At 39.1% G+C, this 18,125-nt stretch overlaps 3 protein-coding genes and 1 non-coding gene across 4 annotated transcripts; 3 read left to right on the top strand and 1 right to left on the bottom strand.

Annotated features, from left to right (window-relative positions):
* Window positions 1–3,382: 3,382 nt before the first annotated feature.
* Window positions 3,383–5,600, bottom strand: LOC131311330 (glycylpeptide N-tetradecanoyltransferase 1-like). The gene is made up of 2 exons (XM_058338738.1): window positions 5,410–5,600; window positions 3,383–4,986 (listed from the first exon to the last, which is right to left on the bottom strand). The coding sequence occupies exon 2, from the start codon at window positions 4,981–4,983 to the stop codon at window positions 3,658–3,660; it is 1,326 nt and encodes a 441-aa protein (XP_058194721.1). The 5' UTR covers window positions 4,984–4,986; window positions 5,410–5,600; the 3' UTR covers window positions 3,383–3,657.
* Window positions 5,601–6,500: 900 nt separating this feature from the next.
* On the top strand, window positions 6,501–12,642 carry LOC131310660 (eukaryotic initiation factor 4A-9-like). The gene is made up of 5 exons (XM_058337813.1): window positions 6,501–6,747; window positions 9,077–9,146; window positions 9,295–9,407; window positions 9,749–10,179; window positions 11,712–12,642. The coding sequence occupies exons 2-5, from the start codon at window positions 9,079–9,081 to the stop codon at window positions 12,345–12,347; spliced, it is 1,248 nt and encodes a 415-aa protein (XP_058193796.1). The 5' UTR covers window positions 6,501–6,747; window positions 9,077–9,078; the 3' UTR covers window positions 12,348–12,642.
* Window positions 7,797–7,909, top strand: LOC131312245 (small nucleolar RNA snoR98). The gene has a single exon (XR_009195812.1). It is a non-coding gene; the product is annotated as a small nucleolar RNA snoR98 (small nucleolar RNA).
* A 3,006-nt stretch (window positions 12,643–15,648) lies between the features above and the next one.
* Window positions 15,649–16,354, top strand: LOC131310661 (uncharacterized). The gene has a single exon (XM_058337814.1). It carries the CDS (start codon window positions 15,782–15,784, stop codon window positions 16,163–16,165), a length of 384 nt encoding a protein of 127 aa, XP_058193797.1. The 5' UTR covers window positions 15,649–15,781; the 3' UTR covers window positions 16,166–16,354.
* The last annotated feature ends 1,771 nt before the right edge of the window (window positions 16,355–18,125 follow it).

The raw sequence follows: 18,125 nt of genomic DNA, 5'->3' as shown, positions 1-18,125 counted from the left end.
TGTTTACGTGGAATTGGATCTTTCTCAAACTTCACGATGATTGGTTGCTTTAGAAATCATCAGATACTACGTGGGTTTGGTAAGTTTTACTGCTACGAAAATGTAACTATTGTTAGTCATCTGGTTTGGCTTCCAAGGTAAGGTGAACAAAGCAATCTGCATTTATAGTAGATTAAAGTACAGAATTGAGGGGGATACCTAGAACTTGAAGGAAAAGGATGAACACTTTAAGTTTTATGGGAATGAATTCGGGGAGTTGGGTGGACATTTTGGGTACGTGCTTCCAAGTTCCAACACAAATGGACAAGTTGAAGTTGGAACAGCTCTTTTGGCATGTCCTCCCATCGATTTAGTTTCTACATTGGGTGTAAATAACTCCTTGCAAACATGTTTGTACGCATTCCCATGCAATGCAATAATGTGTACAGAGAAAAATTGACACCATGGTAGCATCTTATTCTGATAGGCACTGTAACTTCTATTCATCACGTCCTGGACTTTGCTGCCTTCTTGTCAGCCCGAAGCATCTTTCAACATGTTTGTTTTGGAATGGATACCTGTTGATTGAAGGGGGAATATTGTCGTGCTTTGAGTTGCTAGCATTCTTCTCGTGTACAATCAAATTCCATGTGTCGTATTTTTATTTTTGCAACTGTATGAGTTGAAATGTTCTTGTTGCTTGGATTCGATTTTCATGTTGCACATATCTTTTGTTGTGTGTATTTGATTGGAATTCTGAAATCACTTGTGATGTAGTCAATACTCAAGATATGACTAGACAAAGTTATTTAAGCTTGGCCTCATCAAATGGTAGTAGGCAGTTACTTTTTAATGTGTGGCCAATGGTAGTCCGAAATGGTGTTTTTCAGCTTCCAATATGCTTGAAGAATATTTGAATTGGGAAGCAGCTCTTGTTAGAAGTTGGCACATGTAAAATTGTTGGAGCATCTCCAATGGGTTTGGTATTTTTTTTAGTTTTAATGGAGTACTAATTTATAAGTGTCTGTATTGAATTTTGTGGGTTAGTATAAATGTGACGATGATTTCAGTGATCAATTTGACGTGGGAATGTTTCTTGTGGTGGCAAAATTTGGTTGTCTTCATTAACGAGATTGTGACTCAGGTTTTTTGAATTGCCTACTTTTAACTTACATACTACCCCAGAGTATTGGTATTAAGACAATAAACTCATAGTTTTGCTTGGTCATGGGGCAGTTTCTTGATCGCCAATGAACTTCGCTCAAAAATCTGCTTGGGCTCAGGGCAGTTCATTATTCGTGTGCTTATTTTGATTGAAGAAATTTGCCAGCCAAACTTGCCCAGTGAAATGCAGTTCAAGAAAAACTTGCTGAGTGAAATTGGCTATTAGCTGACCTCTTGAAGAAGGTTTTGGGTTCACACTTGAAGGTGGCTGTAGTGCAAGTCATGTTTCCTCAAATGCCGAAGTAAGATGCAATTGCTGCGATGGGAAACTTTAGATTCCCCGATGGAAGTTTGCCGTCAAGCACATAGAAGGAAACTACAAATTTCTACCTGGATGCCTCTCCAGAACCCAAAGAACCAATTCAGGCCCTAACCATTTCGTATTTTGTAGATGCGTCATGTTATACATTGGGATCGAGTTGTGTTCTACTCGATTTGAATCCCGTACCGTAACAGCACCGGCTGCTGGCTGGTGTATACCAATTTTTAGCGAATCCAATACCCTAGAACTATAAATTCTTTTCGGCTCGAATACTGGTTTAAACCAACCGATATCGGTCCGTGCCGGTGGGTACCAGCGATTTTTGGAATTTTTTTTATAGATAAATGTATACATTATGCTAAATTTTTCTGTGAGAAAATAATATTAATAGCGGTGAAACCGAAACGGTACCTGATATCTTATTGGTACGTGCTAGTAGAATAACCGGTTCTCTCAAGCGGTATAATATTCAAAAATTTTGGTACTGGTAGAAGAACTGGTACTCTAGCGCGGTACCTCCGTGTTGATAAATTTTCATTTTCCCTTGAATGTTGATCACAGGGGGACAATTCGAAGGGCCTGGGTCATGGATCTGTTGCCCATCTTCTTCCCACGCGTCTGAATGGATCTGTTGCTCATCTTCTTTCCACTCGTCTGATTCAAAACCTTCAGACTCTGGTTCCGCGATCTCCAGATAGCATGAGCCCTTAGAGTCGTACGATATTCAAAACTATGGTTCTACTGCATTCTAGCTTAGTTTTTGCCCTGTTTTTTTTTTTTTTTTTTTTCCAGAATTTTGGGAACTGTGAAACAGGCCTCCAAATTTGTGAAAAAATTTGTATCTTCCTAACATTAGGTAGTGTTCAAAATCTACATACCGGCATTTTCCCTCCAGCCTATGTTTCCCTTCAAAGAGAAGAAGGGGACAGTTGTGACGAAAGGGGGGATATTCTCATTTTTTTCACTTAGTGTCAACTTGTAAAAATTGTTACATATGAAGACTATGCTTGTTTCTCTTTCCAACGACATCAATAACATCACCTAAGTAATCCCCTAACGTGGGAATATGGTTGGAGAGAACCGGAGACGTTCCTAATTTTGACAATAAATGACCAAGTGGCTCATGGATGGGTCGCACACTGAATTAGGCCTTCGCGAATTTATGAGTGGCCTCGAGGGAGAACGTGCCCTCTAAACCCACTGTTGAGAGTTGTGCTAGTGAGAGAGCTTAGTATGAAAGGTCAGAACATTCCAACCCAACTAGTCTCGTGATCATAGAATACACTGTGGACATGTCAAGTATATCCTGAATGTTAATGGTAAGAAGTTTACCAAGTTTGACAATGCTGGAAGAGCAACTTATATGGGTGATGGCTCACTTCAACACCCTGGGATTGTTTTGGTGGAGTATGCGATCATATCATGAAATCGACTTGCTACTTTAACAATTTTGTAAGACATGAAAGTTGAGCTATTGGTCTGAGAAGTTCTTGAATCTCTTCTCCCTCCTCGATTTAAATTAAAGGTGGTATAAAAACCACCATGATCGAACATATCAGGTGCATATTGTCCGAAAAGTATCGATGACACACTGTGGCAACACTCCAGGTCCACAGAAAATCATCTAAACCTGTAAGCAAAAGGAAAATGTTCTGTTGCCAAGAATAAGATGCTAATGACCACGAAAAACAAAAAACCCACATTTTGTTTGAGCCACCAACCACCTACCCTCGAAATCAAGAGCTGTACATGAAACCATTACAGATAACCCAGCTGTAGAACGTGAAAAAGAAACAGATGCTTTAACAAGAATAGATTGTCTCTTGCTGTATTTGACTAGGTGCTCAATCGATGTCAATGGGGTTATGACCCTAATAACACAATACAGATATCAAAGCGGCATAGAACAACCAATAATGGAGCTGGAAAGGAAATTGTTTTGAAAACAAAAAACAACCTTTTTGCTGTTCTACAACACATGAAAATCAAAGCACCAGTACACTACCCAAGAAACTCGGGAAATAAAAGCTCATGAAATCAATCTTCCACTCAAGTAACAAAATCTAAAATCCAATCATGGATTGCCAACAAACTATGAAGCACAATTGTTGCAACTTGGAAACTGAAACAATCAGGATAATTAGACAAAACTGCCTCCTGTGGTGCATACCATATATGAATTGAGGGCTCTACTACAAAAGCACAAGCCCAAGTTCTGATGGTCTCATGACATGGTTAAGCCGATAGTTGTAGAGATAATAGTGCAGTTTCCCATCACCGGGTCCAAACTTCAGTTCCTTCAAGAAACCTTCATTTTGCATAACATCCAAGGCATTAAAAACATCGTAATCCTTCCGTTTCGCTACGATAAGAGCATCATTCATGAGCTGAAGCAACGGAGTCTTTGTAGACACGTTATAGTAAGAATAAGCAGCTTTCAATGTTGAGTAATTCTGGTTTCCTAAGATAGACGATGGAAGAGTGTAAAAACTGCAGAAGTCGGTGATCTCATGCGTCTCAGGGCTCTCGACCAGAAAACTTTCCACCACATCTTCCCTCGGAAGAAGCCAGTGCTCAATGTCATTTTCATCAAAATCAGGTGCAACGAGAAATTGACTCAAGTAATTCCTAAGCAAACGCGTAACCGCAGGAACGTCGTGGGGCTCCATCTTCCTAAACCCAGGGGTAGAAGTGGAATCCGGTAATTTATACAGCTTAATCGTTCGGCTCATTGTCATTCTAGCACCAAGCCTAGAAAATCCAACATCGATAAGCTTCTTCGGATTCAAAGACCTATGCCAATACTGGCAAGTGGATATGGGTGTAGGAATAACCACTCCAGCTGTATAAGCTGCTTGCCAAATATTTTCCAAATGAACCCTCCTAGTAACTTCTTTAATCATCACAGGAGCAAGTCGTTTCGACCTAAGCTTCTTATGAACACACAAGAAATTGATCTCTGCCATGTTGACGACAGTATCACGGGCCCGGATCCTCGCGGGAACTCCAGTAATAAAAGCGACTAACTTCTTCGAGCTTTTGACTCGCACCCCAATGTGCCAGCTTGTAAAATAACCCGGCGGGTGAAGGGCCCACCGAAGAAACTCCTTCGAATAGTTAAACCTGAACATATTCTCATCGTCCTCAACATAGTTATTGGTTAGGAGGTTATAAACCTCAGAGCACATATCTTCAGAATTCATGTCACAAGTTATCCATTCGTATAGATTCGGTAGATTATAGGGTTCTTGTTTGACTTCCGACAAGGGTGTTGGCGGTTCAATTGGCCCTTCAGGCAAACTTGGGTCCCCAAGGTCCTTGAACTGACCAACAGGTTGGGTTTCCCAAAACTTGTGCCTCTTTGCAAGAGAGAGTGATTCTTGAACCCTTCGCGATATCGCATCAATTGAAATGTCACCCTCAGAAGGTGAATTCCCATCAGGATTAGGGTTTGGGGTTTCTGCCGGAGATTCAGAGGTTGAATTGTTCTCTACCATTTCCAATGAATTTGGTGCCATAGTCTGTATGAAAATAACAATAATGATCCACTTGCAATATAGAAGTAGAAAATGAACTGTTACGAATGCCCTTGACGATTTTTATAAGTTTCCTTTCAATATTTTGAGGAGGGAAAAAACATGTAAACACAGTACAGCATAATGTTACATATGCCCTCAAGGTTTTTAAATTTGTTGGAGTTGCTACATAATAAACTAATTATGATTCAATTACATATTTTCATCTAGGTATCTCATTGCAGTTTCTACAGGTATGATCAATTCTTTTAACACAAGCAATTACACTAATCACTAATGGAGGTAAATGAGAGAGGAATAAACCGTTTTCCGGTTACCAAATACCCACTACGATGATCATAAAAAATAAAAATAAAAAACCCACTAAGATTAACACACACACACACACACACACACACACAGATGTACCTCGTCGCCGGGAGCTTTGTTCGATTCAAGATCAAGATTTTGGGGAGTGAGATTCTGATCGATTAGAAATGTAGGGCTTGACACGATATATTCTTGGGACAATTACATAAAGAAGCCCCTATTACTTGATTCGTGCCCCAAATCACACCACATATTCTCAGCTTATCAGTTTACAGCCTTGAATTTTAATTAAACTATCAATTTTTTTTTTCAAAGGTAGAATACCTTAAGTAAAATGATAATTGTAATATAATAAACATAAAAAACCCCTTATTGCATTTATTGCTCAGAGTGTGTTTAATAAACGAGTTGAGCTCGAGTTAGTTGTATCTCGGCTCATTTGTAAATGGTCGACTAATTAGTTGCAGCATGGTTTGTTCAGTAAATAAACCGAGCTTAGTCTCAACTCAAGATCGAGTCGAGCTTGAGATAGGCTAGTTTTGAACGAATTGAATTTGAGCAATCCAAAGCTCGGCTCGACTCGGCTCGGTTACAACCTTAGATGCTGAATTTGGGAAGCTTGTTGTGAGGGCCAAACAACAGGGTTTGCAAAAACTCTTGGCAACCATTGCACCTGTTGGACCATGTTTGGAAAGATATAAAATCAAGAAAAATGGGATGAGAAAAAAAATATTTAAAATTAAGTATTTTCGCTCTATGAATTTAAAAAAAGGCCTTATCAATACCGATTGAGATAATTTTTTACTAAAATAAAAAATATAGAATTGTACTAATTTTCTGCTGGAATAAAAAAACATATTAAGAACAATGAGCAGTTTCAATAATCTTTTAAGAGACTTGAAACGACCCACAAAAAATCATATTCATTAATATGAAATTAATTAAGTATTTCTTGGGATTTGTAAGCACAAGGAGGGCTACAAATAAACGATTATGTTCATTGTTGTGGGACCATGAAGAGTCTACAAAACCTCAAAAATTGAATCTAACAAAAATGTATTTGGTGGATAAGAGTGTTGATGCATTACGTGGCGCTGCAAGACTACCAAATAATTTAATTTTTTTTTCTTTGTGGTGACTCTCCCTATTTTGTTCGTTCCCAAACTTGGTCCAAGAGGTGCAAGGTGTCTGGCTGCCCTTTTTTTTCCTTGAACGGTGGCGTTTCTAGGCACGGCAATCCTGCCGTGTCGCCCTCACGGCAGGCTTCCCCAGTACTACTATATATTAGGGTTTAATAGGTTTTGAACGAGTTTACCGCCGCAGATCCGACGAGTTAGGGAAAACTCTCGCTCTGCAGCACAACTCTACAATCTCTTTCTCCAACTCTCTTTCTTGCTCTCTACACAGATTCACACCAATCTCTCTCCTCCTTTGCAGGTTCGTCCTCTCTATTCTTTTTTTTTGCTAATGAACGAGTTATAGCGTTTATGTATCTGTGTTGTTCGTTACCCAGACGCAATGCTTTTACAGATCGATAAATATGTGTGGTGGTATATAATTAGACGTGTATGTCTCTTGTATATGCATATGAATATGTATTCCACGTACATCGATGCTAGTAATATTTTTATGGTTTCTGGTTTTACTCGGACGTTTTTTGATAGAATAAAAGACAAATTTGAAGCCCTAAGGCTTTTTCTTTTTTGGTTTTCAAATTGTTTTCTTATTTTACTCGTTGTTTTATCTCCCATTGGACCAAGGCCCAATCTCAGTAGGGCAACCATCGCCCACCCCCTCTCTCTCTTCCCATATTTGAACCCTGCTTCCACCCTATCTTCACTCCCCTCTGAGATCTCTGCAGCCGCAACTGAAACAATCAGGATTTCAAGGTGTGTCTCTAAAGTCTAAACCATATGGGTCGTCTTATTTTCCGCGCATTTCAACTGGGTTCTCTTTAGTTTTTCTCCAATCGATTCGCTGAATCCTTCAGTTACTTTCGTCTGAGTTCATCCGAGATCAAAATTTCTACGGTTCTATGTACCTTTGGTGGAACATTATCAGTTGTTTATTTAATTGAAATGTGTTAGTATGTGGCTAGTATATGGGTGGGTAGCAAAGGTATGGCAACATTCTCTGAAAAAATGGATTCTTTTTCAAATTTACTCGGAAAATAAACCAACTAGAAAAAAAATTGTGTTAAGAAAAAAAATCAGAAAATAGTCTAAGGATTAATGAAACAAATGTTAACGGGATGATTATGCGTTGGAAAACTTGTGCAACTGGGTATTTGCTCTAATGGATTCAAATCTGAACTTCAAATTGTTGCTTAGTGTTTCCTTTTTCTGTTTTCCTTTTGTTCACTTTTGGTTTATTTGTACTGTATTTCTATGGAATGTCCTTTATGCATGGAAGTTCGATTGTCACTGATCTTTTGGTCTCCGGGGAGAAAGGAAAAGCGGCTTGGGGCACTGGAGGACTAACCTTTTGTTATCCCAATAGCATCTCCCTCTATGCATATCTCCCCAAAATATGAAAACAGATGTTTAATGCTTGTACGCCACACCATATGGTTTGCAAGTTTGGCTCTTCTGTTAAATTTTTCTAAGCACTAGAGGATTTGCATTTCACATGTGAAAGAGGTGCCTGAAATGTTTTAGAGTAAATTGCTTGTAGTGTTGCATTGTTTTTCGTTTCCCAGACTCAATGTGATGCATTTTAGGTAGTGCTTTCAATTTGAATGTACGTTAATTGTGGACAATCAGTCAACTTTGGGTCTTGGGGAGAAGGCAAAGAGGCTTCAGGCACTGGAGAACTAATCCCTTGTTATATCATTATATGATATCCCAAAATATGAAAACGGATACTCCCTCTGTCCCAATTCTTTTGTCCCTTTTGGGAGTCTGTGCCACTTTTCAATTGATTATATCTTGCAATGTATAATGTTTTAGGTGATTTTGAAAACACCGTTTAAAAGAGCTCATTGAGATCTATCAAACAAGATCCATATTGCATATAATCGGTATTATCAATTAAAAGTTATAATTAGTTTTTTAGCCAGTTAGGATAGGACGAGGGACAATAGAATTGGGACGGAGTGAGTATTTAATACTTGTGCTCTATGGTAAATGGCTTGCGAATTTGGCTCTTCTAGTAACTAAACAGAGGAGATTTGTATTTTGCATGTATGAAAAGTGGTTCCTCCGCTCGTTTGGTGATGTATTAAGAACTAATGATGCATAACAGATTTTAAGTTGTTGGCAGTGGAGGAGTAACCTTTCGTTAGCTTAATAGCCATCTGAGTTGATGCATATCTCCCCAAATTTGAAAACAAATGAATGAATAAAGTTTTACGCAACCTTATATGGTTTCCAAGTTTGGTATTTGTGTTATATTTTTCCAACACCGACGTTGTACATTGTGCATATGGAAAATAGTGCTTGAATCTTGTCATCGTAAACTGGTTGTATCAGCTTTTCCGGTGTGTGATGTGTTGGTCTGTCAGTCTATGTGCATGCGAGAGAGAATAAGGAATGAATATAATGCACTGTTGGAACTCTTTTAAGTGCCCCCTTCTCTCGTAATAGGCTGAGTGTTGCAAACTTGCAGTATCTGTAGTACTATCTTTTAATTTTATGTGCATGAATTGGTTTGTAGTTTGTACCCTGAAAAGATTTCACCGGTTTCAACGTTGATGTTGCATGTTGCAATCCTCTCTTGTGCCGACGATCTTGATTTGCCTAATATTATTAGGGTGTTCTCATTGTAGATATGGCAGCTTTGGCACCCGATGGTTATCAATTTGACACTCGTCAGTATGACGCCAAAATGACTGAGTTGTAAGTTCTTTATCACGTGCTCTGGTTGTGAGGGAACAACGGATCTTCACTTTGTATACATCAATATTTCTTGTTTAATTCATCTTAAAATCTACATGCCTTTTATATTGTGGTTGCTTAGGTTGATTGTTATTTTTTATCTTTACAGACTGTCAGTGTCTGCGGATGGACAAGAATTCTTCACATCATATGACGAGGTTTGTGATACCTTCGATGCTATGGGACTACAGGAGAACCTCCTTAGGGGCATCTATGCTTATGGTAAGTACTTCGAAGTTGTTTAAGTTCTTCAAAGATGTGCCAATGGAACATGTCTGCTGAAGTTGCTTTTCTCACGTGGAATTATTCTAGAACCTCCTCTCTTTTGAATTTGAAACTAACAATGGCTTACTAAAGAGTAAGGGTATGTTTTGGAAATTAACAACCTTTACAGTGCAATCATTTCCTTAGATAGTTGGATTCTCCAAATTGGACCAAAATTAAGGGAGGGTTAGATGATCGAGGATTGCTTATATTTACGATGTGCAACCTTTCTACATTCTCTTTGTTGTTTTGGTGAACCTCCTACTGACATTTGGAATATGTGCTTTATTTATCTGAAGGTTTTGAGAAACCATCTGCTATCCAACAAAGGGGAATTGTTCCATTTTGCAAAGGCCTTGATGTAATTCAGCAGGCCCAATCTGGAACTGGGAAGACAGCTACTTTCTGCTCTGGAATTTTGCAACAACTTGATTATGATTTAGTCCAATGCCAGGCATTGGTTTTGGCACCTACTCGCGAACTTGCACAGCAGATTGAGAAGGTTATGCGAGCACTTGGTGACTACCTCAACGTGAAAGTTCATGCTTGTGTGGGGGGGACCAGTGTTCGTGAGGATCAACGGATTCTTTCTAGTGGTGTTCATGTTGTTGTTGGCACCCCAGGTCGTGTGTTTGACATGTTGCGAAGACAATCACTTCGCCCTGATTGCATGAAAATGTTTGTGTTGGATGAGGCTGATGAAATGCTTTCACGTGGTTTCAAGGACCAGGTACTTTCTTGTCTCCATTTCATATTTATTTCCGAATCAATGTGGGGACCTAGACAACCATGTGAAAGTTTGTGTGAGTTTTTTTCTTTCTGAAAATTTTGTGTGAGTGTCTATGATTGTGGAGAAATCATTGTTTTGTGCTGGATGTTCTCTCAGGGGTGTCACACACCCCATCTGAGAGCCTGTGCAAGTGTGAGTGGTTGTAAAAAACGTAAATTTCATGTGTTGCATGTTCTCTATGGAAGTATGTACATGTGTATAATAGAAACTCTTCAAGATCATGGGGTGTTGGCAATGCAATTACGTAAATCATCAGTCCCCATTTCCTTGATCTTGGATAAATGCTCATCAAAAGTTGAAGTAGCTTCCCTCTGCCTGTTTATTTGAGATGTATTAACTGGATTAAATTTTCTCATGCAACCGATTAGTTGCCAGCAATGGTATAGCCTTGTGAAATGGATGAGCTTGAGCTTGGAGGAGATTTTTTTCCCTTTCCACCATGTTGAATGTTGGTATGTTAGTAAGTTAGACAACTACAAATGGTCGATGCCACTTCACTAGCTCAAACCCACAACCTCACCTTTGGAAGCCTAACTCTTGGAGGAACAGATTGCTATGTGGAAGGATGGCAAACTTTAAGTTGAGCAAGGGCAACTGCTTTTCAGTTTTGGATGGAACTCTCAAGGAACGTAGTTATTGTTTTCTTCTTGAAGGCACTAAATGCTTTATGTATGTGCTTTGCCTATATGATTGTCTATGTTTTTTTTTTTCCTCGTATCTTTATTGTATCGAGCTCTTATTGTGTTTTTTCTGCTTTTGATTGGTACAAGTTTACATGGCAGTTTGCAAAGTATGGTTGACCATATTGTTGATTCTTTACTGTTTTATACTCATAAATCGTGTGCGTGTGTGTGACGATCCTAACATGCTTGTTCACTTCTCTCTCTGAATGACCATGAGCAGCTGGCATAGATCTCCATTCCAATATTAATGTTGACTCCATCGCAGCACGGGAGATTTATTTGTGTTGCTGGAAACTTTTATCTTCTTTTATTAGTAGACTTCACAGTTATTTGTTTATTTGGTCTTTGTTCTCTATTGAGATTCGAGAACTATTGAAATATCAAAATCTTTTCTTGCATGTATTTTGGTGGATTGGGTAATGAAGTTCATAATTTTGCCCTCTGTATTCCTTGGAGTAGGTTGAAATTTTGTTCCTGTCACATGATTTTTCACAACTATGTTTACTTGCATTGAGTTTTTTTTTTTTTTGGAACATGAATCGAGTTTCTTGAGAGATTGTTTTAGGAAATGATTTTCACCCTCTCCTTTTTGTTTTTTTTTGATAATACTCCTTCTGTCTTTCATTCATCAACTTTTGGTACAGCTTTTCACAGATGAAAGGTTGTATGATTGGGTTTAGATGAAGATTAAAAAAAAATGGAATGGTTATAACAAGTGAAGATCATTTCCCTTGATTAAATGGCATTTTAATAATATTGTTTTCTGATAATGGTTTTCTATGCTGTCAGATCTATGACATTTTCCAGATGCTACCGCCAAAAATCCAAGTTGGGGTTTTCTCTGCCACAATGCCACCCGAAGCTCTTGAGATTACGAGAAAGTTCATGAACAAACCTGTACGGATCTTGGTAAAACGTGATGAGCTCACCCTAGAGGGTATCAAGCAGTTTTATGTTCATGTGGACAAAGAAGAATGGAAGCTTGAAACACTATGTGATCTGTATGAATCCCTAGCCATAACCCAAAGCGTCATTTTCGTTAACACAAGGCGAAAAGTCGACTGGCTCACGGACAAAATGCGAAGCCGGGACCACACAGTCTCTGCGACCCACGGTGACATGGATCAGAACACTAGGGACATAATTATGCGTGAATTTCGCTCTGGATCCTCCCGTATGCTCATCACCACAGATCTCTTGGCACGTGGCATTGACGTGCAACAAGTCTCCCTTGTCATAAACTATGACCTACCTACTCAGCCGGAGAATTACCTTCACCGGATAGGAAGAAGCGGACGGTTTGGGAGAAAAGGTGTTGCTATTAACTTTGTAACTGGGGATGATGAGAGGATGCTGTCGGATATTCAGAGGTTCTATAATGTGGTGGTCGCAGAGCTGCCGTCCAATATTGCTGATCTCCTCTAATGAGGTTTTTCCTAGATCGGTAAGTATAAAACATTTCTGATATTTTATCGCCCAGTTTTTCAATTGGGTATTGCGAAACATGTCTTACCATCTAAGATACTTGCAAAAATGATGCAAGTTTTCAATGCGGGTAGGGTTTTGTACCCTATGCCCTTTTTCTTGTTCTTTATTTCTATTTGTAGCTCCGGATTTGTTTAGTTATTGAGGTTGTAGGTTGGATTGGTTTCTCTATGGCCGATACCCTTTAATTAAGAAGAGGGATGCGTTATTTAATTAGAGTAAGGTTCTTATTTAATTAGGGTTTTGTACCCTTCTCCTTTCTGGCTTCTGTCTTTTGCAAATGTTTTTGTTGGTTGGTTGCCCTATATTGTTGGCATCACTGGTGTTGATTCTCTTTGTTGGTGATGATGTGTGGAGCTGCTAAATTGGATCTAAAAATGTAATTAGGAGAGTCTTCCATTGCATTAGCACTCTACTTCTCTCTCTAGAAAGACAATGATACCCTTTTGGGACCTACCATGTTCTTACCATTATCTTGCCTGTATTCAGCAGATCATTAATTATCTTTCCCACTTAATTAACATCATAAGAGCCATTCCTCTTTTCTAGGTACAAAGTCAAAAATGCCATGCTTTTATTAACAATCATAAGAGCCATTCCTCTTTTGTAGGTACAAGTCAAAAATGCCAAGCTTTTGGGTCCACTTGCAACAGTCATGCATCATAGATGTGATGTACATTTGCTTTAGATAAGATTAAGGCATTACCTTTATCGACATACACCCTGACTGTGGCCTTGCCTCCCTTCTCAAAGGAAAAGGCTCAATAAGAATTGCAATTTTACATGTCATTGTCTAAATATGCCTGTCCATGTTATTTTTGAAAAAATAGCAAATGGTCTGTTTCTGCCTTGTGAAGTTGAATATGTTTTCAATTGCCGAGGCCTTGGTGTTTTACTTTGAAATTTGACGGATAACCCGACAGCTCTGTTTTGGAAGACTGATTGGTTCTCTGCAAACTTGAGGAGGATGTATCTGTAGATAGAATCAAATTGAAGAATTGAAGGATTTGTATCAGTGTAGCCTATCCCCAGCAACGGAGACCAGAATTTGAATTGTTTGGTTCACTTCTTCGCAATAGGTAGAATCTATTTGAGCCAGGTAGTACATAAATCGCTTGTCTGTCGACTGCACTTTTCAGCTTGAACTCAGGGGCTAACTCATCCTCTGTGGACTAATCTTGCGGAGGAACCTGGGTTTCGGAGGATTGAATTCTTACTCACATTTGTGTCTCAACCTGACACTCTTGCTTTCACTTTGTCCCTGTTGATCAAATCGTACTTCCCTCTGAGGTGGATGCACTTCGGAGTCCCACCACATTATACAGCTTCAACAGATCGCTTAGCTTCATTCATCTTCAATGGAAGAGAAGAGTGTTCGATTAGTTCAAGCCTTGATTTCTACCTCTGAGCGATTCGCTAGCTCTTTGCTGCGGTCTTGGCGCCTCTATGTCCTCTCTAAGGAATTTGGCAAAGTAGATTTGCACTTCTACGTCCTCTCTTTAAGGAATTTGGCAAAATAGCCCGACTTTTGGGTAGAAGACTGTATAATGGTGTTGGGGGTTGCTGTCTAGGGTTCTTGAATTAACTAATTTGATTGCCATGACACTGACATTGTCCGGATCGTTGAACATACCTGCCTATTGTCTAAACAGACGGGTTAAAGTTCATAAAATCATGAATTTTGAAATAGGTCATTCGTCAATTAAAAATCTATTTAGCGGAAATAACCTGTTTAAAATTCTTAAGCTATAGATGAACTTTTTAACGGAACCCACCTCACAATCAATGGCGGTAGTTGGCCCAACTGGTGAAGGACACCATTGTTGGTAAGACGTTTTCCTGGTTTCGTTGTGACCCACCGTTGGAAGTTTTTTGTTCTAGATAAAGTAGTTAACGGTCAAGATTTAACCTTTCCACGTGTCAACTGAAGATATTAACAAGCTCAAGAGGTCGACAGCATAAGGTAGGCAAGACTTAATCGTTTGCCTTTTTACTTGGTTTTTGGTTTTGGTTTAAAGCTATCACCTCAGGTGGGTCAGTTCATACGAGAATTTGTTTCGATTAGGATGCAAATGATGACTCCCTTCTGCTTTTTTTAAAAAACATTTGGCACTTTCGGCACCGTTTATCGTACTCCTCGGAATCAAATTCTCGGTGCTTGATCTCCGTCAGCTCATCCCAGACCGATCCCAACTCCACTGCTGCAGCGGATGCATAGGATGACTCCCCTCTGCTTTTTTTAAAAAACACTTGTATTTTGATTGAACTTGACTTGACAGTTCCGAACATTTGGAATTTACCGTTCCAGGGTTATGTAATTAATTTGACTGTGGCTGTTTAGCTTTTTCCTTAAAACATATTCTCAAATATTGCAGGGTTAACATTCCGTATGAGAGAGTTCTACTCTATCGTCTCAGAGATCTTGCGAGGTCACGCATCCCATACGAGAGAGTTATACCTTTATCAGCATGTTCATCTGTTCATGTATTAGCATACTCCCCTCTGTCTTTATTATCTATTTAAAGAGATGAGTATAATAATTGCTCTTAACTTTTCAGAAGAATACACAAATTAAAACAGCACACAATTTTTTAATCTTCAAATCTATGACATCATCAATACAAAAAGAAAAGAGAAAGGTAAAATAGAATTGTACCAAATCTTTCTTATTGACTGTTTACAATGAACAAATACTATAATAGTAGTAAGACATTTGAGAATAAATTGTTGGTCTTAGGGAGTAATTCTTCTTTAATCTAATAGGATAGGAGATCAGGGTAATAGTGGTCATGCAACTCTCTCTTAATAGTATATCTTTCCTTTATTTATTGGTCCACAGGCTCTTACATCTAAGCGCGGACAAAAATTAAATTGGTATGGTATGGTATGATCACGATTATATCCAATCAAGTTCTTGCTTAATACACTCCACCCTGAGATTCAGGAAATGATACATGCCTCCCTTGGTCAAAGCTTCCCTGTCAATATATAAATACCAAACTGACCCCATAAAGACGAGTAGTTATTTACACGGTTCTTCCAATCATTTAAGTAGCGACAAATTATGTTGTAGAGACATTATCATTTATTTTTGTTAGTGGTTGAATGACCTAGATTGTGTCGTGGCGATCTGACGATCCTTTATTGACGAGAAGTAGCATATGGTAATGCTACGTGGTACTCCGGTCTGGGAGTACCTAATAATTGGCCCACAAATATACATGGTCCAAATACTCCTCCAATGGGAGAAAAAAAAGCCACCCCTCAATCTTGAGCTGTTCCCAATTCTTCAAACTCACCAAAAACAGTACCACAATTCAAAACTAACTAAAAACCCAACAGACTCTCTCTCTCTCTCTCTCTCTCTCCCTTCCATGATGGATTTCAGATCCAAATCATGTAGGGATGGCAGGATGATGAGGACAGAGAGCTACTCCTACTATGGAAACAGGCCAGCAGGCCCACCAACTGGAATGCGTGATCTGAGGAGTTACAGTACTAATTCCTATGCCGCCCCCAAACTACCACCAGCCCAATTGGACAAGGAATTGAAGATCAAGAAAGGGAAGGTCAATAATGGAATTGGATCACCAAGTTCAAAGAATTGGAGTTTGATGAACGATCCAGAGTTTCAGAGGAAGAAAAGGGTTGCTAGCTATAAAGCCTATGCTGTGGAAGGTAAGATGAAGGGTTCTTTTAAGAAGAGCTTCAGATGGATCAAGGACACTTGTAACCAAGTGGTCCATGGCTGGTGGTGATGAATATCTTTGTTTCCTCTTAAAAAGGAAAAAGAAAAAAGAAAAAAGAAAGAGAATATTTTTGTTTGTTTGTTGTTTAGATTTATGTTTTGTGTCTTGCTATATGAACTTATGTATGTATGTATGCATGTATGTTTTTGACGGAGGATTGAGTTAATGAAAATGGCATTTTCAGCCTTCTATGGTCAAGATCCTGTACTTTTTTTTTTTTCAAATGTTGGGAGAAGTTACATTAGCTAGTCTATGTCTAGGGGGAGGGGAAAGGGACGTGGGGTATAAACCAACATAGATCGAAACTAGCTCGCCTTTCGCGAGGTTTGATCCCAAGACGTTCCGGTTGGGAGAGTGAAGGAAGTGCCATCTGGGCGAGAGCCCATTGGCGCTAGCCCAAATGGGAGAGTCAAGGAAGATCCTGTGCTTGAGGAATTGGAGTTGTGGATTAGTCTGTTCTGTTTTTATCTGAGTTTGGAGGAACTTTCTGCTTTGTCAAAAGTTGGGTTAATTTTTCATACATTAATGGGATTTGATAAAGGTTTATGTTAAGAGATGCTCTTATCTTTTCTCGTAATATATTAAAAATGTTGGAGTGAGTTTCTAACAGAAGTGGTCATACGGGTTTGCCCTGCAATTTTTAGGGGCACATACTAAGAATTTTCGAGCTGGGTTTCGATAGAGATCATGTCAAAAAGAGAGAGAGAGAGAGAGAGAGAGAGAGAGAGAGAGAGAGCTCTACAAACCTGAAGCACTGTAATGGATTGTTCTTCCTCTTTTCATAGACGTTGGCGCACTGCCGAACTATGTATGATCTATCATGTGTTTTCTTATTTGTGTATCTATCGATTCGCATTGCTTTATTTTTGTACATTTGCAAGTTTGGGGTAAGAAATGCAGCAGATAAAATTGCTGTTCTTGTCACAAGGATCACAGTTTGAACTTTGCCTCGATGTTGATCGAGCTCCCCCTCTAGTAGATGGGGGAATTGTTCTCAGATAAAATAGTCGACATGCGACTAAACAGGCTAGGAAAAAAAAAGTCCAAGTTGTTGTCGTGGAACTATTGTGCGCCTGATTCAAACCCAACAAATTCTCAAACCATTTATTACAATTGACAATTTGTCTGTCGTTTATAGAAGATAATTCAGTTTGATCAATTTAATCTCTCTCTCCTCCAAACAATAGATGGTGACGGAATCTGTGTTCAGCTTGGTTTGGATTGAGGTCATTTTGGGGTGCCAAGCGAAAATAAGAACGAAAAAACCAAGTGGAATTTGAACGAAAGATCAAGAGAGAGAGAGAGAGAGAGAGAGAGAGAGAGAGAATATGCCCAGTTTCCAAAAGTCACAAGTGAAATTTAATTTGAAAAGGTTTGTCAAGGCCAGTCCTTGTCCATTGTCTCCACCTAAAAAGAGTATGTGACATATTTGGAGCCAAATTCTAATTGAAATTGAACGTACAAAGTATTTGATTCAATAATTACTTGAAATTTCTAGCTCGATTAGTAAGTTCAAGCCTTCATAACCGCTTGATGAGACTAAATATAATTAGCAGCACACGTTGCACCCGGTGGGACTACAACTTCGGCCCTGACATAGCGTTGTGACACCCCCTGCAGATTGCTATATGGTGCTACAGAGAATACTCTGCAGCGTATATATAAAGTTTGTCTATTTACACATCCATTTATGTACTTAACTAAAACCAACCATTTCAAAACTGCTAAAAATAAATAGCTTCAATTTCTGATATCCCAGCGCAAACCGCCGGACCCTATCCTTTCACCTGAGCCCTTTTTAGGGTGGCGGGTTGTTAAACAGAACACATGACTCTTCCCGAGGCCTGCCGACGTCTCCAGACTCCACTCATATGAACCGCAGCAAAACAAAAAATTAACAAGTTCCCGCTCTTCGCATTGAGAACAATAATCACAAAATGCTTATAATTTCCCAAGTACAGGAAAAACA

The sequence above is a fragment of the Rhododendron vialii genome, chromosome 12a (assembly GCF_030253575.1).
Source record: "Rhododendron vialii isolate Sample 1 chromosome 12a, ASM3025357v1".
NCBI classification, from domain to species: Eukaryota; Viridiplantae; Streptophyta; class Magnoliopsida; order Ericales; family Ericaceae; genus Rhododendron; species Rhododendron vialii.
The sequence above is the reverse complement of the archived record's forward strand: the minus strand, read 5'-3'. Positions and strand labels throughout refer to the sequence as shown.